We start from the raw sequence: 27,370 nt of genomic DNA, 5'->3' as shown, positions 1-27,370 counted from the left end.
AAAAGATCAATCGAGAACCATATTTTACCGTTGTGGGAGGTTAAAAGAGTAACAAGTATTGAAATTGAATAGGGTGGACGTAGGGTTACTATTTGGGACATGGATACTGATTATACCCATGAAAATGGAGATTGAACAAGAGTTACATGTTTACTAATAATTGGATGACGAAATTTGTAAGGCGGATGGACTTGAAAAGGGGTGAAAAGATTGGGTTGTTCTCAACATTATAAGATCAAGATTTTGTTTTCGAGTTCTTGCTCGAGCTATGTATTAGTAAGAAATAAATAATTTTTTTTTATGATTGGTATAGTTTTTAATTATTATTAATTGTTTCTATTTAAATCGGATCATGCTACAAAATGTCAAACTAAATTGATTTTTTTCTTTTTCTTGTTATTTAATGACATGAAATTTGATATCAGTGTTAGTTTTAAAAAATTTAAAAAATAAAACCTAAATAATTTATTTCGTATAAAAAAATAATTTTAAGAGTGAGTAATAAATTAAATAATAGACCTTAATTGAATATTAGTCAAATAATTTTGTGTTTATGTTCACTAAATTTTGAAAACCAAAACAAAAGAGTAAGAGTAATAATTAATACATGCACAGCCGCGTAGTGCGTGGGCGCGTACAGAAAACCCGACACAGCATGCGCGTGGAGCTGCAGCTTCATGTAATATTTGACTCCCCTGTTATTAATTGAAAATAATTAATAACAGGGGCTTAATCTATCGGGCCCTTCCCAGTCAATTATTGCCACGTGTCCACATTCGTTCCACTGGATCCTTGCCTGTGATTCAATTAATTAATTACCACGTACGGTGGATACGGAATATATTACTCGTAATAGATAATTCTTACCCAGCGCGTGGCACTCAACCCCCTCTTAATAGTGTTTATTAATTAAGATATAATTTTAAAAAATAAAAAATAATTAAAAAATAAATCACATAATTTTTTATATTGAATTGTTTCGATAAATTTATTTTTTTCTTATTCTATATAAATTTATATTAAATTTTATAAATAAAAATATAATTGCTCATATATCTTCTAAGAATAATGTTATTGGTACACCTTTGTATACACCTTAGGCTACACAAATATGTACCAATGAAAAAAATGTCCCTCATGAGGCACATGAAAGCGAGGAATATTTTGGTCATAATATCCCTTTGTGTAGTTCAAGATGTACATCTAACATGATTCTTCTTCTAATGCATTCTAAAAAAATTAACAAATAATTTAATAAAAATATAAAAATAATTTTCAACCTTATCTTAATAATTTTATATTTTGATCCAACAAATATTATAACTTTATCTTGATATAATTTTATTTTTTTTATTTTTAACAAACGTTAGCTTAATTTTGACATCACTATTAGTTTTAAAAAATATATAAAAATAAAACCTAAACAATTTGTTCTGCATAAAAAATCAAATTGAGAGCGGCTAACAAGTCAAAATAATATACAATATTGAATGTTTTAAACTATACACGATTACCATGTTCCAATCACTAAAAACAGTAATTCTACAAAATTTACACATTAATTATTATATTAATCGTATTAGATAGTATTTGTTAACTAAGATATAGAATAAAAAAAGTGAGATATGTAAAATATTATAGACAAAAATACCTTCCATTGTATTTGTTAAATGTATATGGTGACCATTGAAAAAAAAGTTATATGACTTCTTATAGATAAAAAGTAATGTAACTGTTTATCTATAAATAGTAAAATTTATCTCTCCCCGATAAATTTATCTTGGTCCTTATAGATAAAAAAAAAATGACGTGTGTGTTATCCAATGCATTTAAATTTTTTTTAAAAATAATTTGATAAAAATATTAAAATATTTTTCACCTTTATTTTGACAATTCCATATATTGGTTTGAAAAATATTTTAATTTTATCTTAATATATATTTATCTTACTCATTTTAACAAATGTTACCTTAGGATAAACGGTCTTATGCATATCTATTTAGGAAGTGTTTTTTAACCAATATATGAGTTGAGAAAAGTGATATAGGAAAAATATTAAAGATAAAAGTATTTTTCATTATATTTGTTAAATTTACCTGATAATCATTGAAAAAAAGTCACGTGATTTCTTATTTATAATTATTCAAATAAATTTATCTCTCCTCCCTCTCCATAAAAATTTATATTGGATCTTAAAGATAAGAAAAAAATGATATATATACCCCTCATGTATTCTAAAAAATTTAATAGTCAGTATAATAAAAATATTGAAATACTTCTTATCTTTATATTGATTATTTTATATATTAGTTTGGAAAATATTTTAATATTATCTTGTTCATTTTAACAAACGATACCTTATTTTATAAAAAAAACAAATACTATATATGTATATATATTAGGTAATATTTAAGGGTCGTTTTATGGTATTTATATTTTGTTAATGAAATTAATTCTACCCCAAATTGAAACCTAACCCACAAAATAAAATTTAAATCAAAATTCCAACCACATGTCACACACTTTGTTATTGTGTTCCTTACGTTCCATTTATATAGGGTTATTCAATCGTAAATAACTCCATAATATGGTTATTTGGCCATTTCGAAAATTATGAGTGCCAAATTACTTAAAGTATAAGAATTATTTTAATATTCTTGTCAAAAAATAAAATAGCATTTTAATTATTTTCAAAATATATTATACTAAATATCTTTGAGATTTGGTGATAGAATATAAGATAATCTTAACTTTCAAAAAAGATCAACCAATTAATCGAGAAAGCTTAAGAGAAAATGAAGAAGTAGAGTAAGGGGGAAGCCATTAAATTGAAGGCTTTGCTCGCTCATTTTAACACTCGTTTAAGGGATATTTGTTAAAATAAGTAAAATAAGAGGTATTAATATAAATTTGGAATGCATTCCGGATCAAGATATAGAATGATCAAAATAAGGCTAAAAAGCATTCCAATATTTATATCAGAGGCGTTTGTTAAATTTTTTAGAATCCATTAATAATTATATTTTTTCTTTTTATGTGTTTATTAATGCATATGATAAGTACCAAGATAAGAGTTTTTTTTATCAAAATATCCATATTATTAAATTTATGATTAAAATACTATTTTATGATTAATATAATTGTCAAAAAAAATATATTTTCTAAATTCATGTTAAAAATAAATTTAAAAGGAGTTGAAAAGTATAAATAATTATTATTAGAATTACAATAATTCTACCTAGATAATTAAAAATGGCCAAAACATATTTTCATAATAGATAATAAAATATAAAATTAAATAAAATAATTTAAAAAATTGGTGAAATGATTTATATTTGTAAGCACCCCTGCCCGGATATCCCAAGCACCCGGTCTATCCGAACGGAAGCGCCTACGGAAGGGAAAAAAAAAAATAATGAAACACGAGACAAAGACCACCTCGGCATGCATACACAAAAATAAGAACAGCGGAAGCAAAGCTCAAGACATGCATGCACTACGGGTAACCCCGCTAACACAGCGGTCACAACATAAGTACAAGAATACAAACTCCTGTGCCGACACACACGAGACTCGAGAAAAGACCTGGCACAGTACGAAATAATAGAGTAAATTTTACTTAGACATCAGAGTGGATAGGGATTGACGAGACTGCCTGTACACCACATCGACTCTGTCGTTAAGGCTGACTCCCTTGCCATGGCTCACGCCGCCACTACCTGGAATGATGGAAAGCAAGGTGAGTCGAGAGACTCAGCAAGCATAAGGAAGAAAAAACTGAAGGCTACACAAAATCAGAAATCTCACCCCAGAATAAACCCCCAGGTACACACAAGCCATGAGACGCTACAACACAACAGCTCAATAGCATAACAAAATAAAAGCACATACCGGTCCTTGGGGCCCACATAAGACACTTGGCACCCAAATCCCATACCAACCTGCCGCTGTCCTGAAAGGTAACAAATATCTGCAACAAACATGCGCGCGCAATCCCGGGTCGGTACTCCCGTCACCCGTATCCGTCGGTACTCCCGACAACCGAGCCATAGGATCCATCGGAACGGTACTCCCGTCCGAGAACTAAATACTACCAGTATCCATGCAATGCACATAGAAATACAATGGCATAGTGAGCGTCAACGTGATACAAGGCGCCCATACATCCAGGCATCAGGCCATGCTCCGCCAACATAGTAAACCACACGCCATGCATATGCCGCGTTGGATGCAACCTAACCAAGCTAGAATGTTCGTGTCCAAGCATACTCAATAAATGAATATCCCAACATGCATCCCATGTGCATATCAAATCATGAACAGTAATACAAGATATCTAATCATGCAGTAAATCACATACCGGCAGAGCTAGTCAGCAGTGCCCGGCACCGGTCAACGGCCAGTGACTAGGGGTGTCCACCCGACGGTCCACATCAGGGCCGTATAATAGTCTACCCTAACGTCACCAAACGGTTGACCCCTGCCCCACTGCTCAATAGCTCTAACCAAATCATAAGTAAATCCGAGAAAAATCGTAAATAAAACCCGCACGACTAGGAACCTAGTTCCCCAACTGGGTTCAGCATCATTCCGAAAGGAATGGGGGCGGTACAAACCTCTGTAGGCTCACAACGAATAAAATTATAGAAGTCTCGGATTTAATTTAAATTAAAACAAATGAATAATAGTTCAACCAATAAGGCAAGGTGCCGAATTAAAGTAAGGGAGGTGATAAAATACAGGAAATCATTGGGTCTTCCACGGGAATTAAAGATCAGGAAGAGATGGTTAAGAGCTTGCCTTTACACGGCCGTTTCTTGCTTTTCTTGCACACCCGCTGCGAAGTAAAATGCTCACTGACAATAAATAAAATCGCAGTTTTAGTTAAATAAATCTACTGTGTAATATAATTAATTTAGCCGTTTAAAATCTCACGTAAGCACACCACAATTAAAATCTCAACGAGTCTCATATTTATTTTAAATTAAATCACGCTAATAAAATTCTCGAAGCCAGCTTGATAAATTAAATTTAAATCAAACGACTCCAAATTCCATAATTAATAAACGAGCCGAAACAGACGAAGGGAGGGTATAAAATACGAGAAATCACAGGGTTTCTCACGGGAATTAAAGATCAAGATATGAGGGTTGAGAACTTGCCTGAAATCAGCTAATTCCGACCTCCCTCGAGCTCCCGATGCAAATTAAATCATTTCCTAGAAAATAACACAATCGGGAGCCAAATTAATTAATTTTAATTGCGTAAAATTTATAATTTAAACATATAATGCTTCTACTAATTTTTACCCACGTACCTGATCACTTCCCTTGTCGAAAAATCCCAAAAATCCTATTATTTTTTCCTATTTTTCTTTTCTTCTCATTTTCTTCTTCTTCTTCTTCCCTTCTTCTCCCGCGCACTGCTCTGCGCGCCTTCTTCTTCTCTTCCTTCTTCTTCCTCTTCCTTTCTCTTTCTTCCTTCTTTCTTCTTCTCCTTCTTCTTCCTTTCTTCCCCCCGTTCTTCTCCCAGTGGCCGAACCAGCACCGTCGCGGCCACTCGCGCGCAGCTGCCCGCCATGGACGGCCCTTGCTACTCCAGCCGCTGCAACCTCCGGTCAGCAGCACTGTTGGTCCACCCCGCTACCGGTACCGCCTCCCACGGCCGCACGCCACTGCGGCCCGCTGCTGCTCTTCGTCGCTACCATGGCCGAGCAAAGCTCGGCCAGCTCCTATGGCTGCCAGCCACTCCCTCCTTCTATCTCTCTCTCTCTCACCTGATCTCTCAGCCACCAGCTAGCTGCCATGGTCGATTCGGCCATCTCCCTCATTCCTCTGTTTCTCTATTCGGCCAGAAGCTTCAAGAAGCTTCAATAAGAGACACATTTGATGTTTAGCACACCAACACACGCGCACCGCCTCAAATTTTAACACAAATTAATTAATTTAAATTAATTAACTAATTTTAGTTTACACTTTTATTATTTTCATTATTATTATTATTATTATTATTATTATTGGGATATTACAATATTAGTTAATAATATATATATATATACATAGAGAGAGAGAAATTTAAATTTTAAAAATTAATGAAATGAATAATGTTATTTAAATTTTAAAAATTATCAAAACATATAACAATTTAAAAATGTATTAAATAATATTAATTATAAGACTTAAATAAATAATTTTTTTAATAAATTTAAATATTTAAAATGCATTAAATGATATTAACTATTTTACAAGAGGTAGATAAGTAATTGAGTCTTATCTTGAAAGAGCTAGATAAATTTATCTGAGGGGAAAGATCAGATAAATTTATATTGAAATGGAGAGATATGAGGTCACGTGAAATCTTTTTAAAAAATGGTCAAATAAGTTTAACAAACACGTTGTAAAGACCAAACATTCTAAATACTTCTCATATCTGATATTTTCTCTCTCTTATCTTGATTAACAAACACCCATTTATAAATAGTTGAAACTTCTTCCTTCACTCTCGTTATGATCGCGTAATTGATAAAAGAGTTGTACAACTTTATCAACAATTTTATATGAGACTAATAATAAATATAATAATAGGTAATATATTTTTTTAATAGGTAATGGTAATTATTATTATAATTAATATAACTTATTTTCTCAAAAAAATATTTATTATATTTTACTTTTAACATTTAAATAGTTTTATGATTAAATTATTTAAATACGATACATTTATAATCGATTAATAAAATTATCAAAAAATTAAAATTAAAATTAAAATATAATAAATATATCTTATTTAAAAATAAAAAGTATTTATTAGTGATTGTTAGGAAAACAGAATAAAACCCGGTTTTAGCGGCGTGTATATATACGCGGAAACCGCAACTGATCATGCGATTTGGCGCAGAGCTCAGGCACTGAAAATGGCGGAAGAGGGAACAAATCAGAAGCAGCCGGTGTGCGTCACCGGCGCCAACGGCTTCATCGGCACGTGGCTTGTCCGGACGCTTCTCGACCGCGGCTACGCCACCATCCACGCCTCCGTCTTCCCCGGCTCCGATGTTTCCCACCTCCTCGGCCTCCCCGGCGCCGCCGGCCGGGTGGTGGTCCACGAGGCCGACCTCCTCGACGCCGCTGCCGTGTCGATGGCCGTAGAGCCGTGCGAGGGAGGCGGCGTTTTCCACGTTGCATCGCCCTGTACCTTAGAGGATCCCGAGGATCCGCAGAAGGAGCTGGTGATGCCGGCCGTGCAGGGCACGCTCAACGTGCTAGCGGCGGCCAAGATGTTTGGCGTCAAGCGCGTGGTGGTGACCTCATCGATCTCCGCCCTGGTTCCGAACCCTAATTGGCCACGCGACAAGGCTTTCGACGAATCGTCATGGACCGACCTCGATTACTGCAAATCTCGCAGGGTATTTCCCCTCCTTTGCCTGGTTATCAAAATATACATGCATAAACACACGCCTCATTTGAGAACAATGCGATTTTGCTTGATGAGAATAATATGCACAGTGAATGACTTTTTCTCAGATCGAATCCACTGGCTTATAATTGTAGGTCCACAGCACTACACGACAGGTATACTGTGGGAACTGAGGGAATTCAAGTATAGGATTCATAATCAAGGTTAGGTTATAGTTAAAACTTCAAAGGTTATTATTACACATGGATATATGGTTGGGGAATGTTTCGGTATGATACTTTCACAAAGACTGCAGAGGCCCCCTCTTGTAATTGGTGAATTGGTAGCATGTTTGTCTGTATGATAATAGTATTGAAACTTTATTGGTTTGTTTTTGAAATTACAAATAACTAATATAAACAAATTAGAGAGGAATTTTTAGCATTGAGAATATGGTTGATTTTTTTGTTAATAATTTTAATGGTTCTTTAATTAGCTACATTAGTTATTGTAATTTAAATTATTTAAGTTGGTGCCTATGTAGTATTTATGTGAAATTTCTAATGTTGTGAGAGTCACTTTTGCAAGACTAATTTTCTTCATTGTTTGGATGTCTTGTAAGTTGAGAAAAAAGTGCTTTTGTGTAAATAAACATGCCTTTTTGAATTTTTTTCCAATAGCAAAAAGTGTGTTGTATGACAATATAAGTTATTTTTCTACTGGAGAAGTAGCATAAGCAAAAAATATGTATATCTTCATATCAATAGTGCTTTTTGCAGAAGTAACAAATAGAAATTCCAAGTAATAGTAAGCGAACACTTGATTGATCAGGAAATAATTTTATTTTTTACTTTTTCATTTCCACGGTAAAGCTCTAAGTTCTTTTTTCTCTGTCAGTAGAAAATAAACTTATGTTATCATACAAAAACTGTTCACAGCAACTGGCCAAACAACACAAAAAGTACAAGAAAACATTTTTTCCCACTTATTCTGCTAACCCACAGCACAACCAATAGACCGTTAATTGAGTGTTCAGTTTCTAATTGCTCTTAATATAATTGCTGGGGCCATTTTAGAAAACTTTCAACTGGTTTTGCGTATTCCTCTGGACTTTTTAAAAGTCCAAAACTTTCAACTCTTTTGTGACTAAAGCTTCTAAAATACACGGCAGGTTTTTTTTTTGGCGATAATTCTCTATTAACGATGAATGTGAACTAAATAGAATATAAACTTTTTTAATTTAAATAAAATAAAAATGTAATTACGATATTCATGTGCACAAAACTACATTTATTGCTAAGGACAATTCCATTTCTTGTTTTTATATGTTTATTATAAAATTTTGAAAATGATAATAGGAAATAGCGTTCAATCACTTGTTCTCATTTCAAAAACTAAAACAAAAAGTCAAAAACTTTGAAATTTCTTTTCCTTCCCCCGCTCAGTTGATTGAACTTCCCCCTCTCTCTTTAGTCGACTCTCTTCCCTTCCCTTCCCATATCTGGCCTTGTCAAAGAAGAAGAAATACCCTTCAGCCAACCCCAAATTTTAGTTATGTGGTTCATCAATAAGGACAGAAAAGTAAAAAGGAAAAAACTAGTCAAGGGCCTTTTTGTCTATATCAAATTAATTGTTACTTCTTTTTAGTCACTAGAGAAAATAAATAAAATGCTTTCAAACAGAGTTAGCAAGCTATGTGTTAAGATTTCATCTTTTTAACCAAAAATGAAAATAAGCAAAAAATGAAAAATTAAAACCAAAAATTGAAAATGAAATAAACTGAAAACTTTGTAAAATGGTGCTTGATGTATCATATTTTTTGAAAATTGCCTTGTTGTGCGTTTCAAAGTCCTCTTAGTCCTCGAGTCATTACCTATTTCAGTGAAGTGGATAAGCATTGATACCAATTTCGGTAAATTCTTCTTGAGCTTCTTTTTTGGGCCTCTTAACTAGGAAGGGTGGAAAAGGAATTGAATTTCCTTGGCAAAAAAAAAAAAAAAAAAAGGAAAGAAAAGAAATAGTATTGGCAGTTGTAAGAGGAATGTTCTGAAGGCTTACAGTCATAATTTGCATTTTTACTTCGTAATGACAAATAATTTCCTCTACATTCATAAACTATATCATGCTCTGCTGAATACTTGGGAAAACATGTATTACAACAGTGTTGTACTTTATTCCTAGTCACTGGCTACACTTATCTTCTTCACCAGATGCAACTGCTGCATGGTTCCACATACTATAATGCTGAGAAGTCATTAAAAAGCAGAGAAATATAATGTTACTTTGAATTTCAGTGATGTTCCTTTGAAACTGGTATCTGATTTGGCAGTAAGATCTAATAACAATTTAAAATGACTCATTAAAATAGATCTAGTTAGCTGAAAGTTTATTAAAATAGATCTAGTTAGCTGAAAGTTTATTAAAATAGATCTAGTTAACTGAAAGTGTTTTACTTATAAGAGTTTTTGTATATGATAGAGATGGTACCCAGTCTCAAAGACACTGGCTGAGAAAGCTACTTGGCAATTTAAAGAGAAGCATGGATTGGATGTGGTGGCAATCCATCCGGCAACTTGTCTTGGCCCTCTCTTGCAACCTGGTTTGAATGCAAGCTGTGCTGTCCTGCAACAGCTTTTGCAGGGATCAAAAGACACACAAGAATACCATTGGTTGGGGGCTGTGCATGTCAAGGATGTGGCGGAGGCACAAGTATTACTTTTTGAGACCCCAGCTGCTTCTGGAAGATATCTTTGCACCAATGGAATCTATCAGTTTGGTGATTTTGCTGAAAGAGTTTCCCAACAGTTTCCCGAGTTTCCAGTTTACAGGTCTATATTTCTACTGATCCTTTTCCCAAAGCTCTTTCTAGATGGTGACAAATTATCCTCTCTGATATTTATTGGGAAGAATGGTAAGCGTTGTTTAAGTGCATACTATATTAATCCAAATGAATCAAAAAAATGCTACTATCTACTAGCTTGCGCACAAACTCCCTCCTCTCACCCCTCCCCCAGCAGCCTGCATGTAAGCCTGTGGGACAGGGAGTTGGGGGTATGAGAACTAGAACTATTCTTTCTGCTGCTTCAGTTCTCATAAACCTTTTCTTTTGGGTGGCTTGCCCATCTGAAAATATAAACTTTCAAGAAAATCATTCCATCGTTTGAACATTGAGGAACTTAACCTGTTAAAATGAATATATTGTGAATGCAATTAAGTGAAATTTGAAAAATATAAAATATGGAGAAAAATTCTTTCATCACTAGAGGTGAATAATTTGATGTTTCGGGACTGACCATGGTTGAAGTGGTAACAACTTCAGAAATGGAGATTTAGACAACCCTGCTTTTTTTTATCAATCATGCTCCGTGCATTAAAGTTTCCCATCACAATAATTTCAAGATTCTTACTCCTTTGCTTTTTTTCATGTTACCTTATCCACATCCTAATTGTTATTGTAGTGGTGCCACATTGAAAGGGGTGGCAACTTCTTCTTCTTCTTTCTTTCTCTTTTTTTTTTGTTTGTTTGTGTGAATTTCTAAAGAACAACTCTGATGTCTTGAGCATGTCTGTTCTTATCAAGCTTCTCTTGCCTTTATTTGGGGCCCTGGCAACTCCATTTAGTACTCCGCAATAACAGGAGAATGGGGATTTCTTGTCAGTATTATTGTTTATCTTATATGCTTTCTGGTAGTATGCACCACTTTTTTCCTTCACCTTTTTTTTTTTCTCCAATTTCCTTTTATTTATTTGATCTACTGGTCCCCTTATTTGGCTTTCCTAAAGCTTTATGGTTCAGATGCTCCCATGGTGTCCTGTTGAAGCATCTTATCTGTGTGGTTAAGGTTAGCTTGTAGCAATTTCAAGTTTATCTGAAGGAAGTGAAAAGAAAGATGACTCCAAAAGAAAAAGGAACATGAAGCTCAATTTTCATTTAAACTCCATCGCAGGAAAAAAAAAAAAGAAAAGGAAAAAAGAAAGAGGGCATGAGGTATTTTTATAACACTTGTTATGTTCTTTAGTGCAAGTTAAAGTAAAAAATTGTGATTGAATTTATTGGCTCAAATATTATCATGTTTCATTATTTGTTTATATCTGCTTTGTAGAAAAATTGAATAATTTTCTCATGATAATGGTGATTCTGCTTCAGTTGGGCTTTGGAAAACTACCGGCGCTCAAATTGTTGTTCTTTTCCTTTCTTAAAGAAAGCATATTTGGAATTTACTGATGAACGTGAGCAAGATGAAGTTGTTAGTAATTACTTTCTTTGTCCAAAGTTGATGGGAGAGCCTGAAGGTAAATCGGGCCATTTATTTGACAACCCATCCTATCTGACGTTTGATCATTAAAGGATTTGGGATAACTTATTTCAACCATGTGAAGATGGTGGATAATTTTCTTTTTGATTAATTTGATGGTGAGATAAGGCTTGGTATGACATCCAGTGGCTGAATGTTGCTGGGACAGCCTTATATCATCTTTAATTGTATCCCAGGTTCCCAAACAATACAAATAGTCCTGAGATTGGATGTTTAAAGGACTGGGTCTTGAAGATTCAGTTCCCCCTGCCCAAACTGTGCTGAGAATGTAGCCACTGCAGTTAGGCATCATATCTGGGCTTTGAAGGGCAAAAAAGTATGTGCGCGGATATGAATGGTTCCCTTTTCTCTGTGCCAGTGGGCCTGTTTGAAAGTTCACCCAAATGCAGAGAATAGGAAATAAGTAGGTCAACTATGTATTTCATGCATTCTTCCATGCCCTCAAAACAAAATCCCAAGTTAGTTTCAATATTAATGATTCTGTTATGTTCTCTCCGGTTTCATTTTAACATGATCTGTTGATTGGTAGAACGTGTTATAAGAAAATAGGACATTTTATTTGATTAGTTCATCCTTTTAGTGCTTGATGTTGTTGCATATATAAATATATATACACTTTTTTAGGGTTAGGTAAATGAGTTATTAATCATTTTTTAGCTAAACTTCTTGTTTAATGTGTAATTGTCCTATATTTTGCAATCTCTAAACTTCTACCTGTAACAGGTTTGAAGGGGAAACACAACCAGGTCTTGTTGCGGTCAAAGATGCTGCAAAGAGATTGATTGATCTGGGATTAGTTTTTACACCAATTGAAGATGCTGTCAAGGATACAGTGGAAAGCCTCAAAGAAAAGGGCTTCCTGCGGCAAGAACAGTCACAATCTTAGATATTTCATGCAGCTACAATTTCCACTGTTCCATATTTATTCTTTGTTTAATTTGGAAAATAATGCCGCATGACAAGAAGATTCATCTCTTATAGGTGTTTGTTCAGTCCAGTTTGTTTCTTTCCTCTTTTTTTTGTTTTTTTTTTTTCTTAGGCAAACAAGTTGAAGATTACTGTCAATTTTATTATGGAAGAAAATTTGTTTTCTTATATTTTGAAGACGATTGCCACTTCTATTTCTTATTGCTTGGTTGCAATAATTTTAATGTGGGCTTGCTACCTTTACAACACCATGCCCCTGGATTTGAGCGAAAACCAAGAGAATCAATCCAAAACCCAGCTCGCAAATGCAGGAAAAATGCATAAATTATCTTTCTCAAAGTAGTACATGCAACAATGTTTTGAAAATCAGACTGGATCGATTCCGGCATGACTATTGACCCTTGAATCCTTCCATTTTGAGTTTTAACCCGTTTGATCATTGACCTTTCTCGCTTTGTTGGATTTGGTATCTGGTTCAATTTTTATTTGAGCATCAGTATGTAAGCCCTTTTTTTTTTATTTTGTTTGTTTTATTTTGTTTAGTTTTTAATAATGTGAAGAGAGAGCATGGATGAATGATGGGGAGAAAGTACAGCCACTCATGCTTCCAAATGAGCAGCCAAACCAATAGATTATGACAAGGTTTGTCCATTCTTGCAGTTTGGCATGCTAAATTAGCTTATGTAGGCACGTGATTAGGAGACAGTATTGGGGTGCTCTTTGTCACCGATAACCAGGCAAATTTAGGTGAACCATAAATGAGGTTTGTAACTCTTATTCGTTTGCCTTTAGTTTTGTTTTGGTCCTTTTCTCACTGCCCTTTCTCTAAGATAAAAGAGATTCTTTCCTTCTAAAAGAGAGCTCCATGGCTCAAGGGTGGGGAAGATGATGCACATGGTGTGTTGGTGGCTTTCTTTCTTATGTGTGTGAGAGAGATAGAGATAGAGATAATAGAGGTCAGTTCTAATCATGGACTTGCCTCTGGCATTCCATGTGCTTCAATCACCTCTGCCACTTCATATTATTCTACTGTTCCCATCCTCCTAAAACCCTTCTCTCTCTCTCTCTCTCTCTCTCTCTCTCTCTTATATATCTGCTTCCAATCGTCCTCTTTCCTTGCAGTGACAAGAGTATTTGGAAGCAGCTGACACAACAGAGAGATGAGCAATAGCCCAGCTGCACCTTGCTCTAGATCCTGGTAATGACACTGTTACATTCACTGTTTTTGATCTCTGGCAATTGGGTTTTCTTGTTTCTCTGTGTTCTTATTGCTTTTTCTCTGGGTTGCTCTTAAAGGTCCATCAGCGAGGATTCCCTGAGAAGGTATGTGTTCTTTGCAAGTGAGAACTGCATTCAGGAGCTGTTGTCTGCTTCAGACTCCAACAGGGTTGGATATGGCAACGATGGCTGGAAGATTGTCACTCTTGACAATGGAGTTGAGATCTCCAAGCGCAGGTCTGGCTCTCTTCACACTTTCCGCAGCCGCTGGCTCCTCAGATCAGTCTCTCCCCAACAGTTCATCACTGTGGCCAATGCAATCGATGCTGCAAAGGTAGCATAATCTTCAACCTTTCCTCACCATAATCATCAAGAACATCAGTACTCTGTTAAATGATTGGATCTTTATTTGATCGTAGAATCTTACTTTCTATCTTCAATATGGAAAAAAAAACAAACATAGAAATTCATCATCTTCCATGGAAGTCCAATTAATGTATTTGTTTTGCATTACTGGGGCAGCAATGGGACTCTGATTTGGTGGAAGCAAGGTACATCAAAGATCTTGAAGATAACCTCAGTATCATCCGGCTGAGGTTCGGGGAGAACTCGAAGCCTCTATTCAGGAACAGAGAGTTCATAGTTTATGAGCGACGCGAATGCATGGATGATGGCACTCTGGTAAGCAGTCCAAAACTTAAGAAACTTTAATATATCATGCCTTTATCCCATTACACGAGGTTTAGTTCTTTCAGGATGGTATCTTCTGTGAGGCCAGATTTGCTGTTTTTTAGTATTGAGAGTTAGGAATTGTGTGTGTGCAGGTGGTAGCAGTTGCTTCACTGCCCAAAGAAATAGCAGCTGGACTCCACCCAAAGCAAAACAATGCCATTAGAGGACTCCTGCTTCAGTCAGGCTGGGTAGTTGAGAAGCTTGATGATGACTCCTGCATGGTCACCTATGTTGTTCAGGTAAATTATTTGGTCCCCATTCCTGTGTTTCTAATTCTTTTATTTTTGTTATTTTCAAAACTAAAATCTTCTCCATTTTCTTATAAAAGATAATGTTGTAGATAGACATAAAGTTAGAATTCTAACATTACCCACGTAATAGGATAAGGGTAAATTACAATCACTGCTCTTGATATTTGATAAAAGGACATATACACCTCATGTCATGAGAATACTTTGTATTTACTTTTCTCTCACTATTACTTTATAAATGTTAAAAATTTTGTTATTACAAAGTACGGTCACATTTTCTCTTCCCATCTCTTCTCCTCATTTGAAAAATAGCTAGAATTCGATTGCTTGTTTGTCAGTTTCTCTCCTAAACTATCAGATTCTGACTAATTCTAAATAAATAAAATAAAAGGTGAAAAAAAATGTGAGAGTATTTTTGTTATAATAATAATACTTTTAACAATGATAAAGTGGAAACCATAATTAGAATTGTAAAGTAAGGAAATGTTATTGTTATTTCTTAAATGTTTGAAATTTATCTTTTTATCAAATTTTAAAGGTTTTAAGTGTAATTTATCATAGAATAAAGACTTGATATATTTTTTAAAAAAATATATAGTTTTTTTTTTTCTATAACTGAAAAATTAATAACACAGCAAAAAGAGAAATTTTACACAAACAACATCAAATGAGCCTTTTACAAATGGGTTCTCTAATAGACCAAAAATCAAATGAAATTGCATCTCAATGTCTACTTTCATAAGCTAAACAAGCTCTGATAGCTCTTCCCATTTTGGAAAACATTTGCAGTTGGATCCTGCAGGGTGGCTGCCAAAGTGCTTTGTCAATCGTCTCAACACTAAACTGGTCATGATCATTGAGAACCTCAGGAAATTAGTGCAAGCTTGTCCAACTAGCAATGGGGACCCATGATTATGATTGTTTATTTGCGGCGATTACTATGATCGCTATTATTATTAAAAATATTATAATTAAATGTCACATCACTTCTCATATGTAATTACAGCATCAATTAAAAATTATGTTCATAATCATTGTACTTGATCTTGCTTTTCCCTCTCCTATCCAAATGGGGGACAAAATATCCAACTTTTGAACTTTGACACACATTTTCCCATGATTTCACCTACGCCAATATGTTAATAAATAGGTGAAATGATGGACAAGATAGGCATAATTTATAATGTATATATTTATATATATATAATATTTTTTATTTGATATATAAATTACAAGAGCCTACACTTTATGAGACTGTATAAAATAACTTTCACAACAACATAAATAATGTTTTACTTTGCCCATCAGATTAAGCTTATCAAAAGGGTCAAAAAGATCTAAATCTCATTGCCCAGCCTTTGCCTAATTCCTCTTTTCCTTTTCTCAAGGTCATGCGATCTCTAACCGCCAACATTGTTGCCTTCGTTTTGTGCCATCGCATCGTCGTCTCGCTGTCATTGTCTCGTTGGATGCAACGATAGGTTGCAAGGCGACAGTGTTGATAGTCGTACGGCCTTGGAAAAAGAGAGAGATGAGAGAGGCGAGGCTGGACAGTGACATTCCTTACATATTTGTATTTTGGGCAAAAATATTTTGATCTTTTCGACCATATTCTATAAACCTCTCGGTGAAGTTTTTTAATCCTATAGTAGAATTCAGTTTGTCATATGTATTCAACAGTTTGGTACATGATTCATCTGTTAATCCACTTAAAATGAAGGCGTGATGGATTATAGATTTTAGAGAGAGTAGGATAATTCTGATTAAATATTATGTGTTAACTAGAATATTTTCAAAATTTTTAGGTTAAAACTAAAAAAGGACATGATAATGTAATTTACTATTTCTACGATGGTGATCAAAACTTTTAAGAGTGAGGGATTATTAAAAGCAGCCTGGGATCTTGGCTTTTGTTAAAGTTAAGAGAAAAGGGTGATCCAACCAAGGTGGGTTATTTGATTAAAGTTGCATCCCTATTGCACTTGCAAAACAAACAAAATGGGCCACAAATGTCAATTTTGTCCCTCCCATGTTTCTTGTTTAAAGGTTGATGCCCAAACAGATTCTTCTATTTATTATTTCGAACCAGTTATTGTTGGATGTAATCTGTTATTTAATATAAAAATAATAAAAAAAGATTCAGAATATCAAATTTTATAATTATCTAAGTTTTTTTGTTTTAAATGAAGTGTCGGACAATTCGAAAAAAATTATGTATTCTAATTAAATGTGTTAAATACATATTTTAATTTATGTACTTGCACGTTATTTTTATTTAAATATTTAAACTTTTTATTGATTCAAATACACCACTATACTATACAATCTCGAGTTAATTGAATTTCTAAATTTTTTGTTATTTCAATTACACCATTGAACTACACAATTTCGAATCAATTTCACATTGTGCCAAATTTGTTGAGAACAATGGATTCACGGGTATAATTAAAATGATAAAACATTTAAATATACAATTGACTCAAAATTGCAAGTTAATGAGTGTTTTTAAAATAATAAAAAATTTGAGTGTCTAAATGAAAAAAAAAATATAATAGTTAAAACATATATTTTGCCAGTTAGGTGCTCTCTCTATCTTTTAAAAAATGTTTTCTTAAATGAATTGTTAGTGGGTACTAATATATCAAAACAATCCAAAAATATTTATGTATTTTAATTAGTTTCTCTTTCTTTTAAAAAAAATATATTTTGGATAGAAGAGAATGACATATTATCCCTACAATTTTGTTAATGAACACTTTTTTTAAGTGACTCAATAACTTATGTAGGGTGAGCAACATTTTGATTAAATACGAATAATTGAATTGAACTGGTCGAAGTTATTTTTAAGCTGTAGATCAATTCAATTTGATTTTTAAGTTTAGTAATTTCAATTATCTTGATTCAGTTCAATTTTCGTATTGAAAAAAATTAAAATAACTAAATTAATTGAAATATAAAAAAATGATGCATTTTTAATCAAAATTTTGGTTTTTTTCGATTAGTTTGATTTTTTTCAATTATTTAGTTTGAGCATATATTTGATCAATTTTAATCCATTCAATTTGAACAATTTAGCTAATTCGATAACTAAACCAATTGGACACTCACCCCCCTAAACTTAGAACTCTCCAAGGCCAACTTAAAGAGTTGGTGAAGCCCTAGGCGACAATAACGCAACCAATAGTAGCTTTTCCTCTCTTTTTCTTTTTCTCTTTTTCCCGTTGTCCTACATGAGCACTGAGCAATGTCGCCCCCCCCCCTAACCGACAACCATGCATTTGACGTCTCTTGCTTTTGGTCTCCTTTCTCCCCCCAGTGACCACATCTCTTGGTCTCCCGACTTTCGTTGGCGTTTGTTGTCTCCTTTCATCAACGTCTGCAATCTCATTCCTCTTGTGTTTTTTTCTCTCCAACGTCTTCATATCTCTTTATATCACATATAAATAAATATTGAAGTAGATTTATACTCAAAAATTTAATTGAATCACTTTAAGTATACTTTATCGATTAAATTAATTTTTAATATAAAATTTCAATTAATGATGATCTTTTTTCTTTAAAAAAAAATAAATGTGTAACATAATGATCAATCTCATGATAAAGCAAGCGATGGGTGATAGAGAAATCACATCTGACAGGGAAAGATCATTAACCAGCATGAAGGGCCAGATGACTTTTTATTAGATGCTTGAAACAATGATTTAATCCCAACCTAATAGCATTGACTTTACCAATTGAGATTTGATCCCAACCGTTGAGATAAAGCACATGATTTATGGCAATGGCTTTAGTTTCAATTTCACAAGATGATACAATGATTGTAATTAGATTCTCTTTAATTTTGATTTTTTTTTTTGCACGACTCTCAATGTTCGTGTCTTGATTATATTATAAGAAATAAATCACAGATTAAGCATTTAATCTTTATGGAGGACAAATATCGAATTCACAATCCACTAGATTGATACCAACATATTGTTTATCTAATCGCTTGATCTGAGAAGTGATTACTTTTTACTTAATCATTAACATTTGTCACATTTTTAATTTGAAATTTTGGTTTTTATTTTAAAATACAAAAAATATTTAAAATATAATATTATAATTTTGATAGGAATTAGCAAATTGATGACGGGCATCTCGACTCTAAGAAAAATATATATATATATATATGAGATAACATTTAAGTCTATCAATTTAGATTTAATTGAAAAGTCCAATAAGATTAAACTTGAAGAGTCGAATCTAAATCTAAAATATGTTTAAATATTAACTCAAAGTTATCCAAATCAAGAAGACAAAAAAAGGATCAGGCCCAAGCCCATTCCCATGTGGCAATGTGGGTTCTCCAAGTTAATTGAGGGGATTAAATTTGATCATCCACGTGATTTATTTTCATTCCTTTATTGATTTCTTAATAAGTTTATATAAGGGTATGATTTTTAAGAAATTACGTATTCTATTAATTACTCATTAATTGTATTGCTGTTGTATTATTTAATATTGAGTATAGTGATTGACTTGAGTATCGAAGAATTTGTCGATAAACTAAAACCCTATTTTCATTTACAAGTTGAGCAAGTTTAGACAAATTTAAACTCGAGATCACTAGGGATACCTTGGATTCGAGAAACATTAATTGAGAGCATATTCATTATTTGGATTTGGTGGTGATCCACCCCAAAACCCTCTTTACAAATTACTATAAATTTTTTATATTGATTATCAATTTTAACTAATACAGTTCATTTGACAAACCATGACTTGATGCTGATGTAAAAAAAAAAATTAAAATAATTTAAAACATGTATTATTTTTAAATATATTTGGACAGGTAGTATTTAAAAAAAATCTTCAAAATATTGGCAAAAACTACACGAAAAATGCATAAAAATTGCTTTCCCATGCTCGGCCTCCCAAACAGGCCCTTAGTTTACCCATCCATTTTGACCGCCACGGTAACGCCGCCGTTTCAAACCTGCCGTTACCAAGCAAGGGTTACCAAATGGGGACGCCAATAGCCACCGCAGGCGGCGGGGGCTGCCGCCACGTGGTGGTGGAGCTGCCGTTAGGGAATGCGGCTGCGACGTTTGATCTCGAGAAGGCGGTGTGCAGCCACGGGCTGTTCATGATGGCCCCCAACCAGTGGGACTCCCAATCGAAAACCCTAACGCGCCCGCTTCGACTCGATCCTGGTGACTATTGCGGCAATGGCGGCTCCGTTCTCGTACGCATCTCTCAGCCATCTCAGTCCCCTCGTTCTGTCCTTCATCTCAGTGTTCTGGACGCCGATTCTCTCTCACTTCAGCACCAACAATCGTTACTGGTATGTATGCACACTTGTGTAAGGGATAATTACACAAACACGACCCCTAAACCTATTGAGGTTTCGCATAATATTCACTCTCCATAAATTTTCTGTTTACAGAAATGTAGTTAGATTATCTTCAACCTAACAATGATACATAAGTTTTCATAAAAGAAAGATCAGGGAAAATAGTCAACACCTTTACAGAAGATGTTGACAAAGTTACAAGTTTAAAGAAAATATTATTTGAGGGGTATCCAAAATTATCCTTCAAAGTTGACTTTTTGATGCCTAAAACTTCTTATTTTTTTTGGATTTGTAATTCTGCAAACATTTTCTCTACATTTGGAAGGTGTGTTGACAATTTTTGCAGAATTTTTCTGCCTAATGATCTAGATCTTAGGGAGATATTTGTTAGATTAAAAACAATTCAGGTAAGTTTTTTGTAGCAATAGTAAGAAGTTTAATGGAAAGTAAATATTATGTCAAATTTCAGATAGGTTTCTCTAATTATCACTACATATATAGATGTAAATCTGTTTTGCTCCCGGTTTGGTTGATGTGGATTGGTAGGCTCAAGTGAGGCGAATGCTGAGGTTGTCGGAGATGGAAGAGGAGATTGTTAAGGAGTTTCAGGAGATGCATGGAGAGGCTAAGGAAAGAGGCTTCGGGAGAGTGTTTAGGTCTCCAACATTGTTCGAGGACATGGTCAAGTGCATCCTACTCTGCAACTGCCAGTAATCTCTCTCTCATTACTGCTGTCAATCTTGCTGTATAATCTTTGGAAAGAGAAAGTCCACTGATGAATCAGAATCAAACATAGCCTAAGGGAAAGTCAAAATTTTGCCCACAAATGGGTAAAAGTTATTTGCTCCATTATCAGCTGCTCATTGCAGGTTTGTGGAAGTCTTGTTGTACTGGAACTGTCCTTAGTCATTGGGTTGTTTACAAATGGAAGCATAAGGTGGTAGTTGAGATGAGTAATGAGTAAAATCCACACACCAATCCATAATTTTGGCCTAGGAGCAAAATCTTTTTCTTTCATCTCCACATAGCACTTTTTTTCATTGGACCATCTCCAATAACAAGAGCCATGAATTTAGGGGTGAACATTAATTTCCATCTGATTTATACATGGTATTATTGTCAGCCATAAAGCCCACATCTCTCATGGTATCTTATGGAATGTTCCAGAAAAGTGAGAAGGCGTCTATGGAAATGGAAAAATTGATTTGCTTTCTTTTGAATATCATTCCATTATTGTTGCCTGGATATCTTTCATACTTATTGATGCGGTCACCAATCAAGACTCGGCTCAAGGCCGACCCAACCAAACCAGAACAGTATCACCAAAATAGTAGTGCCATAATGTTATTTTAATACTTCTTAGGTTTTAGAATTCTACTTGATTTAGGATTTTACTTTATATTTCTACTTGATTTAGGATTCTATTTCTTGTTTCTACTTGATTTAGGATTCTATTTCGTGTTTGATTAGGATTTTATTTTTATTAGGATTCTAGTTAACTTTTATTTATGATTTATTTTTATTATGATTCTAGTTGGATTTTGTTTTCCAAATATTAGATGGATTTGGATTAGCTAAATACTATAAATATGCCTAGGATCTAGAGTTTGTAATCAAGTTTTAATCAATCAAATTTCAGTAACCTATTTGGGTTTTCTTAGCAAAACAATCTTGTTTTTGCGTCTTCTTGAAAGCCAAGCTTCGGCCATTGAAGTTTGCTCTTTCAAGGGTTTATTTTGGTGTATTTTTTCACACACACGCTACACGCTGCGTCAGGTGGTATCAGAGAGGTTAATCAACCAATCCGATGGCCAATCTTGAAGGTAATGGTAGCAACCAGCCTCGTGACGGTGATCAAGGGTTGTCCGCAGTTTGGAGAGCAATCGAAGAACAGCGGGAAGTAACTCGTACTATCCAGCAGCGATTGGAGCAACATAGCAACCAATTGGGTACCTTACTACGAGTTGATGATGACAGGAACCTAAATAATGGGGTGAATCAAGCCGGAGCGGGAAGATCACCCATTAATCATGTCCTTGTTAATCCTAGAAGACCAGTGATTGAAGATAGCGATGAAGATGATGATTTTGGTCGAGCAATAGCTAACCCTGGTGGTAGAGGGGTTAGGAGGAATACGCATCAGCACAACCACTGGGGCAACGATGAGTATAAACTAAAAGTTGATATTCCTACATTTAATGGAGATCTTGATATTGAGGGGTTCCTGGATTGGATCATTGAGATTGACCGTTTTTTCGAATACATGGAGATCCCAGATGAACGACAAGTAAAGTTAGTGGCTTACAGGTTGAAAGCCGGTGCATCTGTTTGGTGGGAGCGATTAAGAGAAACGAGATTGAGGGAAGGCTGACTGCCAGTTCAGACATGGAGACGAATGAAGCAGCTGTTAAGAGGTAGATTTTTTCCCCTTGACTATGAACAATATATGTTTGAAGCTTATCAAAGATGTGCACAGGGAATGAAGAGTGTGAATGAATATACCTCTGAGTTTCTGCGATTGGCGGAGAGAAACCAATTGTCAGAAAGTGACAATCAACAATCAGCTCGTTACTTGAATGGATTGAAGCCTACTATTCGTGATAAAATTGGGGTTCAAATGGTTCTGAGTGTGCAAGAAGCAAGGAACTTAGCTTTAAAGGCTGAGTTAATGTTGAGTGAGAGATCTCGTAATGACAACTATCATCGGTATAGTGGGAATGAAAATAAACAACCAGCTTTTGATAAAGGCAAGTCGGTTCAAGGAGCGCAACCCTCCAATCCACCCCATACAGTCAACCCTAATAAGGCTACAACGGGGGAAAACATTCGAGGTACTACTTCTAATCTTCCAAAATCCCCTAATCCTTATGCAAAGCCTATTATTTTAAAATGTTTCAAGTGCAATGAGGTTGGGCATCGATCTAGTGATTGTCCAAGGAGGAAAACAATTAACATTGTAGAAAAGGAAGAGGAAGATGTTGCTGAAGAGGAAGTATATTGCGGGGCCTGATAGGGAGGATGACGAAGAAAATTATGGACATGGGCAATATACCTGTGTAGTGAGAAAGTTAATGCTATCTCAAAAGAATGGAGATACTACTCAACGACATAAGCTTTTTCGCACGAGATGTACGGTGAAAGGAAAAATCTTTGAGTTGATTATTAATAGTGGAAGTCAGGAGAACATCATAGGAAGAGACGTGGTGGCAAAGATGCAGTTAACTCCTGAAAAACATCCAAGCCCTTACATGATTGGATGGATCAAAGAAGTTGGTGGCATACATGTGGATGAACGTTGCAGGGTGCCTTTCTCTATTGGTAAGTACTCCGATGAAGTCTATTGTGATATTGTTGATATGGATGCTTGCCATATTTTATTTGGGAGGCCTTGGCAATTTGATGTGGATGTTAAGCACTCGGGTAGGAAGAACACATATCAGCTTGAGAAATAAGGTGTGCGTTATTCTTTGTTACCCATAGTGGAAAAGAATCAAACCAAAGCTTCTAAAGTGGAGCTTGATTTCGAAGATTATGTTGTCCCATCAACCTCAACGTTTGCAAACTCAGGTCTGATTTATGCTGCTAACATGACAGAAATTCCAAGGTTCTTGACTCATATTGGGGTATTTTCCAGTCCCGATGGCTCAAGCATTGCCTCGTAACCCAAGGATGGTGGTGTTTCTTCTGATCGACTTGCGACTGTAAAGGAGATGGAGGTCATGGTAGCAAATCCTTCTACAGTTTATTCAAGCTTTGGCATGGTTGAATCTAAGGCAATAAGAACATATTACCTTTGCAATTGCAAAAGCAAAATGGTCACATGGGTCTCTTTGTGGATAGGGGTGTTGGATCTCCTATGCTAGTTAACTCAACTGCTGCTATAGCTGATCAAGTGCTTAGACCAAAGGAGGATTCAAGCATCAATATTTTAAGTGATGGAGAGACTGCTGGTAGTCATGGAATAAGCTTTTGTTCGAAACAATTGCAAAATAATACTTCTCCAGGCAAGAAAAATCCACAGATGAATTCGGAAGCTGTTGAGGAGTCAAAATCAAGAAAGCTGATGAAAAGAGAAGGACCTATGATAAAATTTACCATATTAGAAAAGCACTTAAGATGTAATGTTCAACGTCCTCAATCTAACAGTAATAATACAGTGGAGGCAGATGGAAACAAACATGGCGATGGTTGGACCCATGCCAACCCAGATATGGCTAAGAAGGGGAGGAATGTCTTTGCTCATATTCCCTTAGCAAAAAAGTTCAAACGGTTTAGGAAAATATCGAGCAACGGTTGCACAAATAAGAAGTACAAGGCGACAGCTGAAAAGCATATGAAGCACAAGTTATTTGAGGTTGAAGATGAAGTCATGATATTCTTTAAGAAGGAACGGATTCCAATAGGAAAGCAAAACAAGTTCAAATCAAAGAAATATGGTCATTACAAGATTACGAAGAAGACCAATGATAATGCTTATGTTGTGGATTTACCTAATCATATGAGTATTTTCAAACATTCAATGTGGCTAATCTCTCTTCGTACTTACCGGATGTGGATTTGTCCAAACATAATCAAAATTCGAGGTCGAATTTTTTCTCAAGTGAAGGTGAATGATGCGGTCACCAATCAAGACTCGGCCCAAGGCCGACCCAACCAAACCGGAACAGTATCACCAAAATAGTAGTGCCATAATATTATTTTAATACTTCTTAGGTTTTAGAATTCTACTTGATTTAGGATTCTACTTTATATTTCTACTTGATTTAGGATTCTACTTCATGTTTGATTAGGATTTTATTTTTATTAGGATTCTAGTTAACTTTTATTTATGATTTATTTCTATTATGATTCTAGTTGGATTTTGTTTTTCAAATATTAGATGGATTTGGATTAGCTAAATACTATAAATATGCCTAGGATCTAGAGTTTGTAATAAAGTTTTAATCAATCAAATTTCAGCAACCTATATGGGTTTTCTTAGCAAAAAAATCTTGTTTTTGCATCTTCTTGAAAGCCAAGCTTCGGCCATTGAAGTTTGCTTTTTCAAGGGTTTATTTTGGTGTATTTTTTCACACACACGTTACACGCTGCGTCACTTATGCTATTTTTGTTGGTTACCAGGGGCTATGATTTTGCACCTGGTAGTTGTGTGGTTGAACATTGATGGTATAGTCTGTTGCACAGATCCAATGGAAGTATTGAAATTGTCATGTGTACTGTCATTCTGTGTAGGGCTTTGAACTACTTCTTTTGTTTGATGTTCTATGAGCCGAAAAGATAATTTGGCATAGCTTAATATCTGCTTGATTTTTCTAGATGGTCTCGGACATTGAGCATGGCGAGAGATCTTTGTGAGCTTCAATTGGAACTGCAGTGCCCAGCATTTGGTGTATCATTTGATAAAGTTGATGATGGTGCAAATTTGAGAAACCCAACAGTTGTGACTGAGCATTTTACTCCAAAGACACCTGCAGGAAAAGACTCAAAGAAGAAGATTGGAGGAAAAAGGCACCCCTCTAATTTAGTCACCAGGTTCTGGAACACCAGAGCACAAATGGAAGTAGAAAACGAGACAAATACAGGGTCTGCAGATTGCTCACAAGAAACTGCAAAATTATCTCCATCCAGTGCAGAAGAGGACTTGCCTCATTGCTGCAATGCTCATCAGACTACTTCTGAAATTTGTAAAGCTTATTCAACTGAAATAGATAGACCTAATTCGTGTTTGCTTTCTGATCTTCAGTCCTCTGAAGGCGTAGATTCTCTCTCCTCCACTAGGATTGGGAATTTCCCTAGTCCAAGGGAACTAGCTAGCCTTGATGAGAAGTTTCTGGCTAAGCGCTGCAGTCTTGGTTATAGAGCAGGTCGCATATTGAAGCTTGCACAGGGTATTGTTGAAGGCAGAGTTCAACTGAGACAACTTGAAGAAGCTTGTGGTGAAACAAGCTTGTCGAATTACAGCAAGCTGGATGAGCAACTAAAACAAATTGATGGATTTGGCCCTTTTACGTGTGCCAATGTGCTCATGTGCATGGGATTTTACCATGTGATCCCAGTTGATTCTGAAACTATTCGGCACTTAAAACAGGTTCTTTTTTTGAAAGTGTTTTGCTCACTCACTGCCCCCTGCTTGAAGTTTGCATAATAATTTTGAATGTTTATTAGTACAGGTTCATGTGAGAAATTCTACCCCTCAAAAAGTTCAAAGAGATATTGATAAAATATATGGGAAGTACAAACCTTTTCAGTTCTTGGCATACTGGTATGTTTGTACTGCACATCCTGCTTTTTTCCATTTAGTGTTCTTCAATGGTTAAACTTGTTTTTATGATCTTCTCATTTTTCAGGTCAGAAGTATGGCATTTCTACGAGGAATGGTTTGGAAAGCTAAGTGAAATGCCCCCTGCTAATTATAAACTTATTACTGCTGCTAATATGAAGCGTAGAACACCCAAGTCAAAAGAAAAAAGAAACAAAATGAGGCACGGAAACAGTGCCCAAACTAAGAGGACCAAGTATCTCAATAGAGAGTCTCCTATTTAAACAAGTTCTCTTGTAGGATTTTGCAACGATCAGGTCAGAGCCCAAGGTGAATGGTGAGTGAAACGCCTCTCTCGTCTCCACATTAACTTGACATGGAAAAGGAGTGGGGCAATGTCTTGCTTATTCCTCATTAACTGTACAAACATTCCTGGCATTCTGCCAAACTAATTTAATGCTACACATATTTTAGATATTGCCAAATGTATGTGCATGCCATAGAATATGTCTCAAATATGTTGACTAGTCATGGTGTGCACTACTTGTGCTAGTGAGGTTTTTGTGGCATGCTTTCCGTAAAAGGAAGGATTCATGTTTAGTGCTCTTTTAACCAGGTTACTCTAAGTGTGACTTGTTGACCAATGCTCTCTCTTTGGATTGAACAGACAAGACACTAATTCCTTTTGAGACAAGGTTAGTTTTCTCTCCGCACTTGGCACACTATTTCAAAAATTCTTAGATCTTCTAGTTTACTAGCTTATCATGATGGTGCCAATATTGATCTATTGTTGTCTCCCTTAGGGCCAATTTGTCTTTCTTGTATATCTAAATAGATGCATGTCCTACGAGGGGAAGACCCTTGAAAGATAGATACATGCCTTTCATGTTTATTGGTTTATTATATCCTGCCCTTTAAATTTCAGAGCATAACCTTGAAA

The 27,370-nt window shown here is 35.0% G+C and overlaps 3 protein-coding genes across 9 annotated transcripts; all 3 read left to right on the top strand.

Annotated features, from left to right (window-relative positions):
* Window positions 1-6,870: 6,870 nt before the first annotated feature.
* LOC127802599 (phenylacetaldehyde reductase) lies at window positions 6,871-12,803 on the top strand. 5 transcript variants are annotated; one of them, XM_052338497.1, is made up of 4 exons: window positions 6,871-7,402; window positions 9,871-10,220; window positions 11,540-11,685; window positions 12,432-12,803. In XM_052338497.1, exons 1-4 carry the CDS (start codon window positions 6,914-6,916, stop codon window positions 12,488-12,490), a joined length of 1,044 nt encoding a protein of 347 aa, XP_052194457.1. In that variant the 5' UTR covers window positions 6,871-6,913; the 3' UTR covers window positions 12,491-12,803. The 5 variants fall into 5 exon arrangements, 3 of the variants coding, with proteins under 3 accessions (XP_052194457.1, XP_052194458.1, XP_052194459.1); XR_008023310.1 differs by lacking the exon at window positions 12,432-12,803 and adding an exon at window positions 11,189-11,380 and having other exon boundaries at window positions 6,872-7,402; XR_008023309.1 differs by lacking the exon at window positions 12,432-12,803 and adding an exon at window positions 11,189-11,380 and having other exon boundaries at window positions 6,872-7,402; window positions 11,496-11,678.
* A 154-nt stretch (window positions 12,804-12,957) lies between these two features.
* On the top strand, window positions 12,958-15,836 carry LOC127802600 (uncharacterized). 2 transcript variants are annotated; one of them, XM_052338501.1, is made up of 6 exons: window positions 12,958-13,277; window positions 13,758-13,833; window positions 13,932-14,187; window positions 14,376-14,534; window positions 14,678-14,824; window positions 15,626-15,836. In XM_052338501.1, the coding sequence occupies exons 2-6, from the start codon at window positions 13,796-13,798 to the stop codon at window positions 15,746-15,748; spliced, it is 723 nt and encodes a 240-aa protein (XP_052194461.1). In that variant the 5' UTR covers window positions 12,958-13,277; window positions 13,758-13,795; the 3' UTR covers window positions 15,749-15,836. The 2 variants fall into 2 exon arrangements, with proteins under 2 accessions (XP_052194461.1, XP_052194460.1); XM_052338500.1 differs by having other exon boundaries at window positions 12,958-13,591.
* A 3,919-nt stretch (window positions 15,837-19,755) lies between these two features.
* LOC127802706 (uncharacterized) lies at window positions 19,756-27,327 on the top strand. Of its 2 annotated transcripts, XR_008023335.1 has the most exons (6): window positions 19,756-20,162; window positions 20,718-20,881; window positions 25,488-26,259; window positions 26,342-26,433; window positions 26,519-26,767; window positions 27,047-27,327. XR_008023335.1 is itself a non-coding variant. In XM_052338684.1 (5 exons), the coding sequence occupies exons 1-5, from the start codon at window positions 19,842-19,844 to the stop codon at window positions 26,712-26,714; spliced, it is 1,545 nt and encodes a 514-aa protein (XP_052194644.1). In that variant the 5' UTR covers window positions 19,756-19,841; the 3' UTR covers window positions 26,715-26,903. The 2 variants fall into 2 exon arrangements, 1 of the variants encoding a protein (XP_052194644.1); XM_052338684.1 differs by lacking the exon at window positions 27,047-27,327 and having other exon boundaries at window positions 26,519-26,903.
* The last annotated feature ends 43 nt before the right edge of the window (window positions 27,328-27,370 follow it).

This window comes from Diospyros lotus, chromosome 5 (assembly GCF_014633365.1).
Source record: "Diospyros lotus cultivar Yz01 chromosome 5, ASM1463336v1, whole genome shotgun sequence".
Lineage (NCBI taxonomy): Eukaryota > Viridiplantae > Streptophyta > Magnoliopsida > Ericales > Ebenaceae > Diospyros > Diospyros lotus.
This window is presented reverse-complemented; position numbering and strand designations above follow the sequence as displayed.

What these genes read in the sequence shown, in the direction of transcription:
- LOC127802600 (XM_052338501.1), top strand. Translation starts at nt 13,796, where the DNA reads ATGAGCAATAGCCCAGCTGCACCTTGCTCTAGATCCTG. An exon ending in GCATGGATGATGGCACTCTG is followed by an intron (nt 14,535 to 14,677) that starts GTAAGCAGTCCA and finishes GTGTGTGTGCAG; the next exon opens with GTGGTAGCAGTTGCTTCACT. An exon ending in TGGTCACCTATGTTGTTCAG is followed by an intron (nt 14,825 to 15,625) that starts GTAAATTATTTG and finishes AAACATTTGCAG; the next exon opens with TTGGATCCTGCAGGGTGGCT.
- LOC127802706 (XM_052338684.1), top strand. Translation starts at nt 19,842, where the DNA reads ATGGGGACGCCAATAGCCACCGCAGGCGGCGGGGGCTGCCGCCACGTG. An exon ending in AGCACCAACAATCGTTACTG is followed by an intron (nt 20,163 to 20,717) that starts GTATGTATGCAC and finishes GTGGATTGGTAG; the next exon opens with GCTCAAGTGAGGCGAATGCT. An exon ending in ATCCTACTCTGCAACTGCCA is followed by an intron (nt 20,882 to 25,487) that starts GTAATCTCTCTC and finishes TGATTTTTCTAG; the next exon opens with ATGGTCTCGGACATTGAGCA.
- LOC127802599 (XM_052338497.1), top strand. Translation starts at nt 6,914, where the DNA reads ATGGCGGAAGAGGGAACAAATCAGAAGCAGCCGGTGTGCGTCACCGGC. An exon ending in ATTACTGCAAATCTCGCAGG is followed by an intron (nt 7,403 to 9,870) that starts GTATTTCCCCTC and finishes TGTATATGATAG; the next exon opens with AGATGGTACCCAGTCTCAAA. An exon ending in GTTGATGGGAGAGCCTGAAG is followed by an intron (nt 11,686 to 12,431) that starts GTAAATCGGGCC and finishes TACCTGTAACAG; the next exon opens with GTTTGAAGGGGAAACACAAC.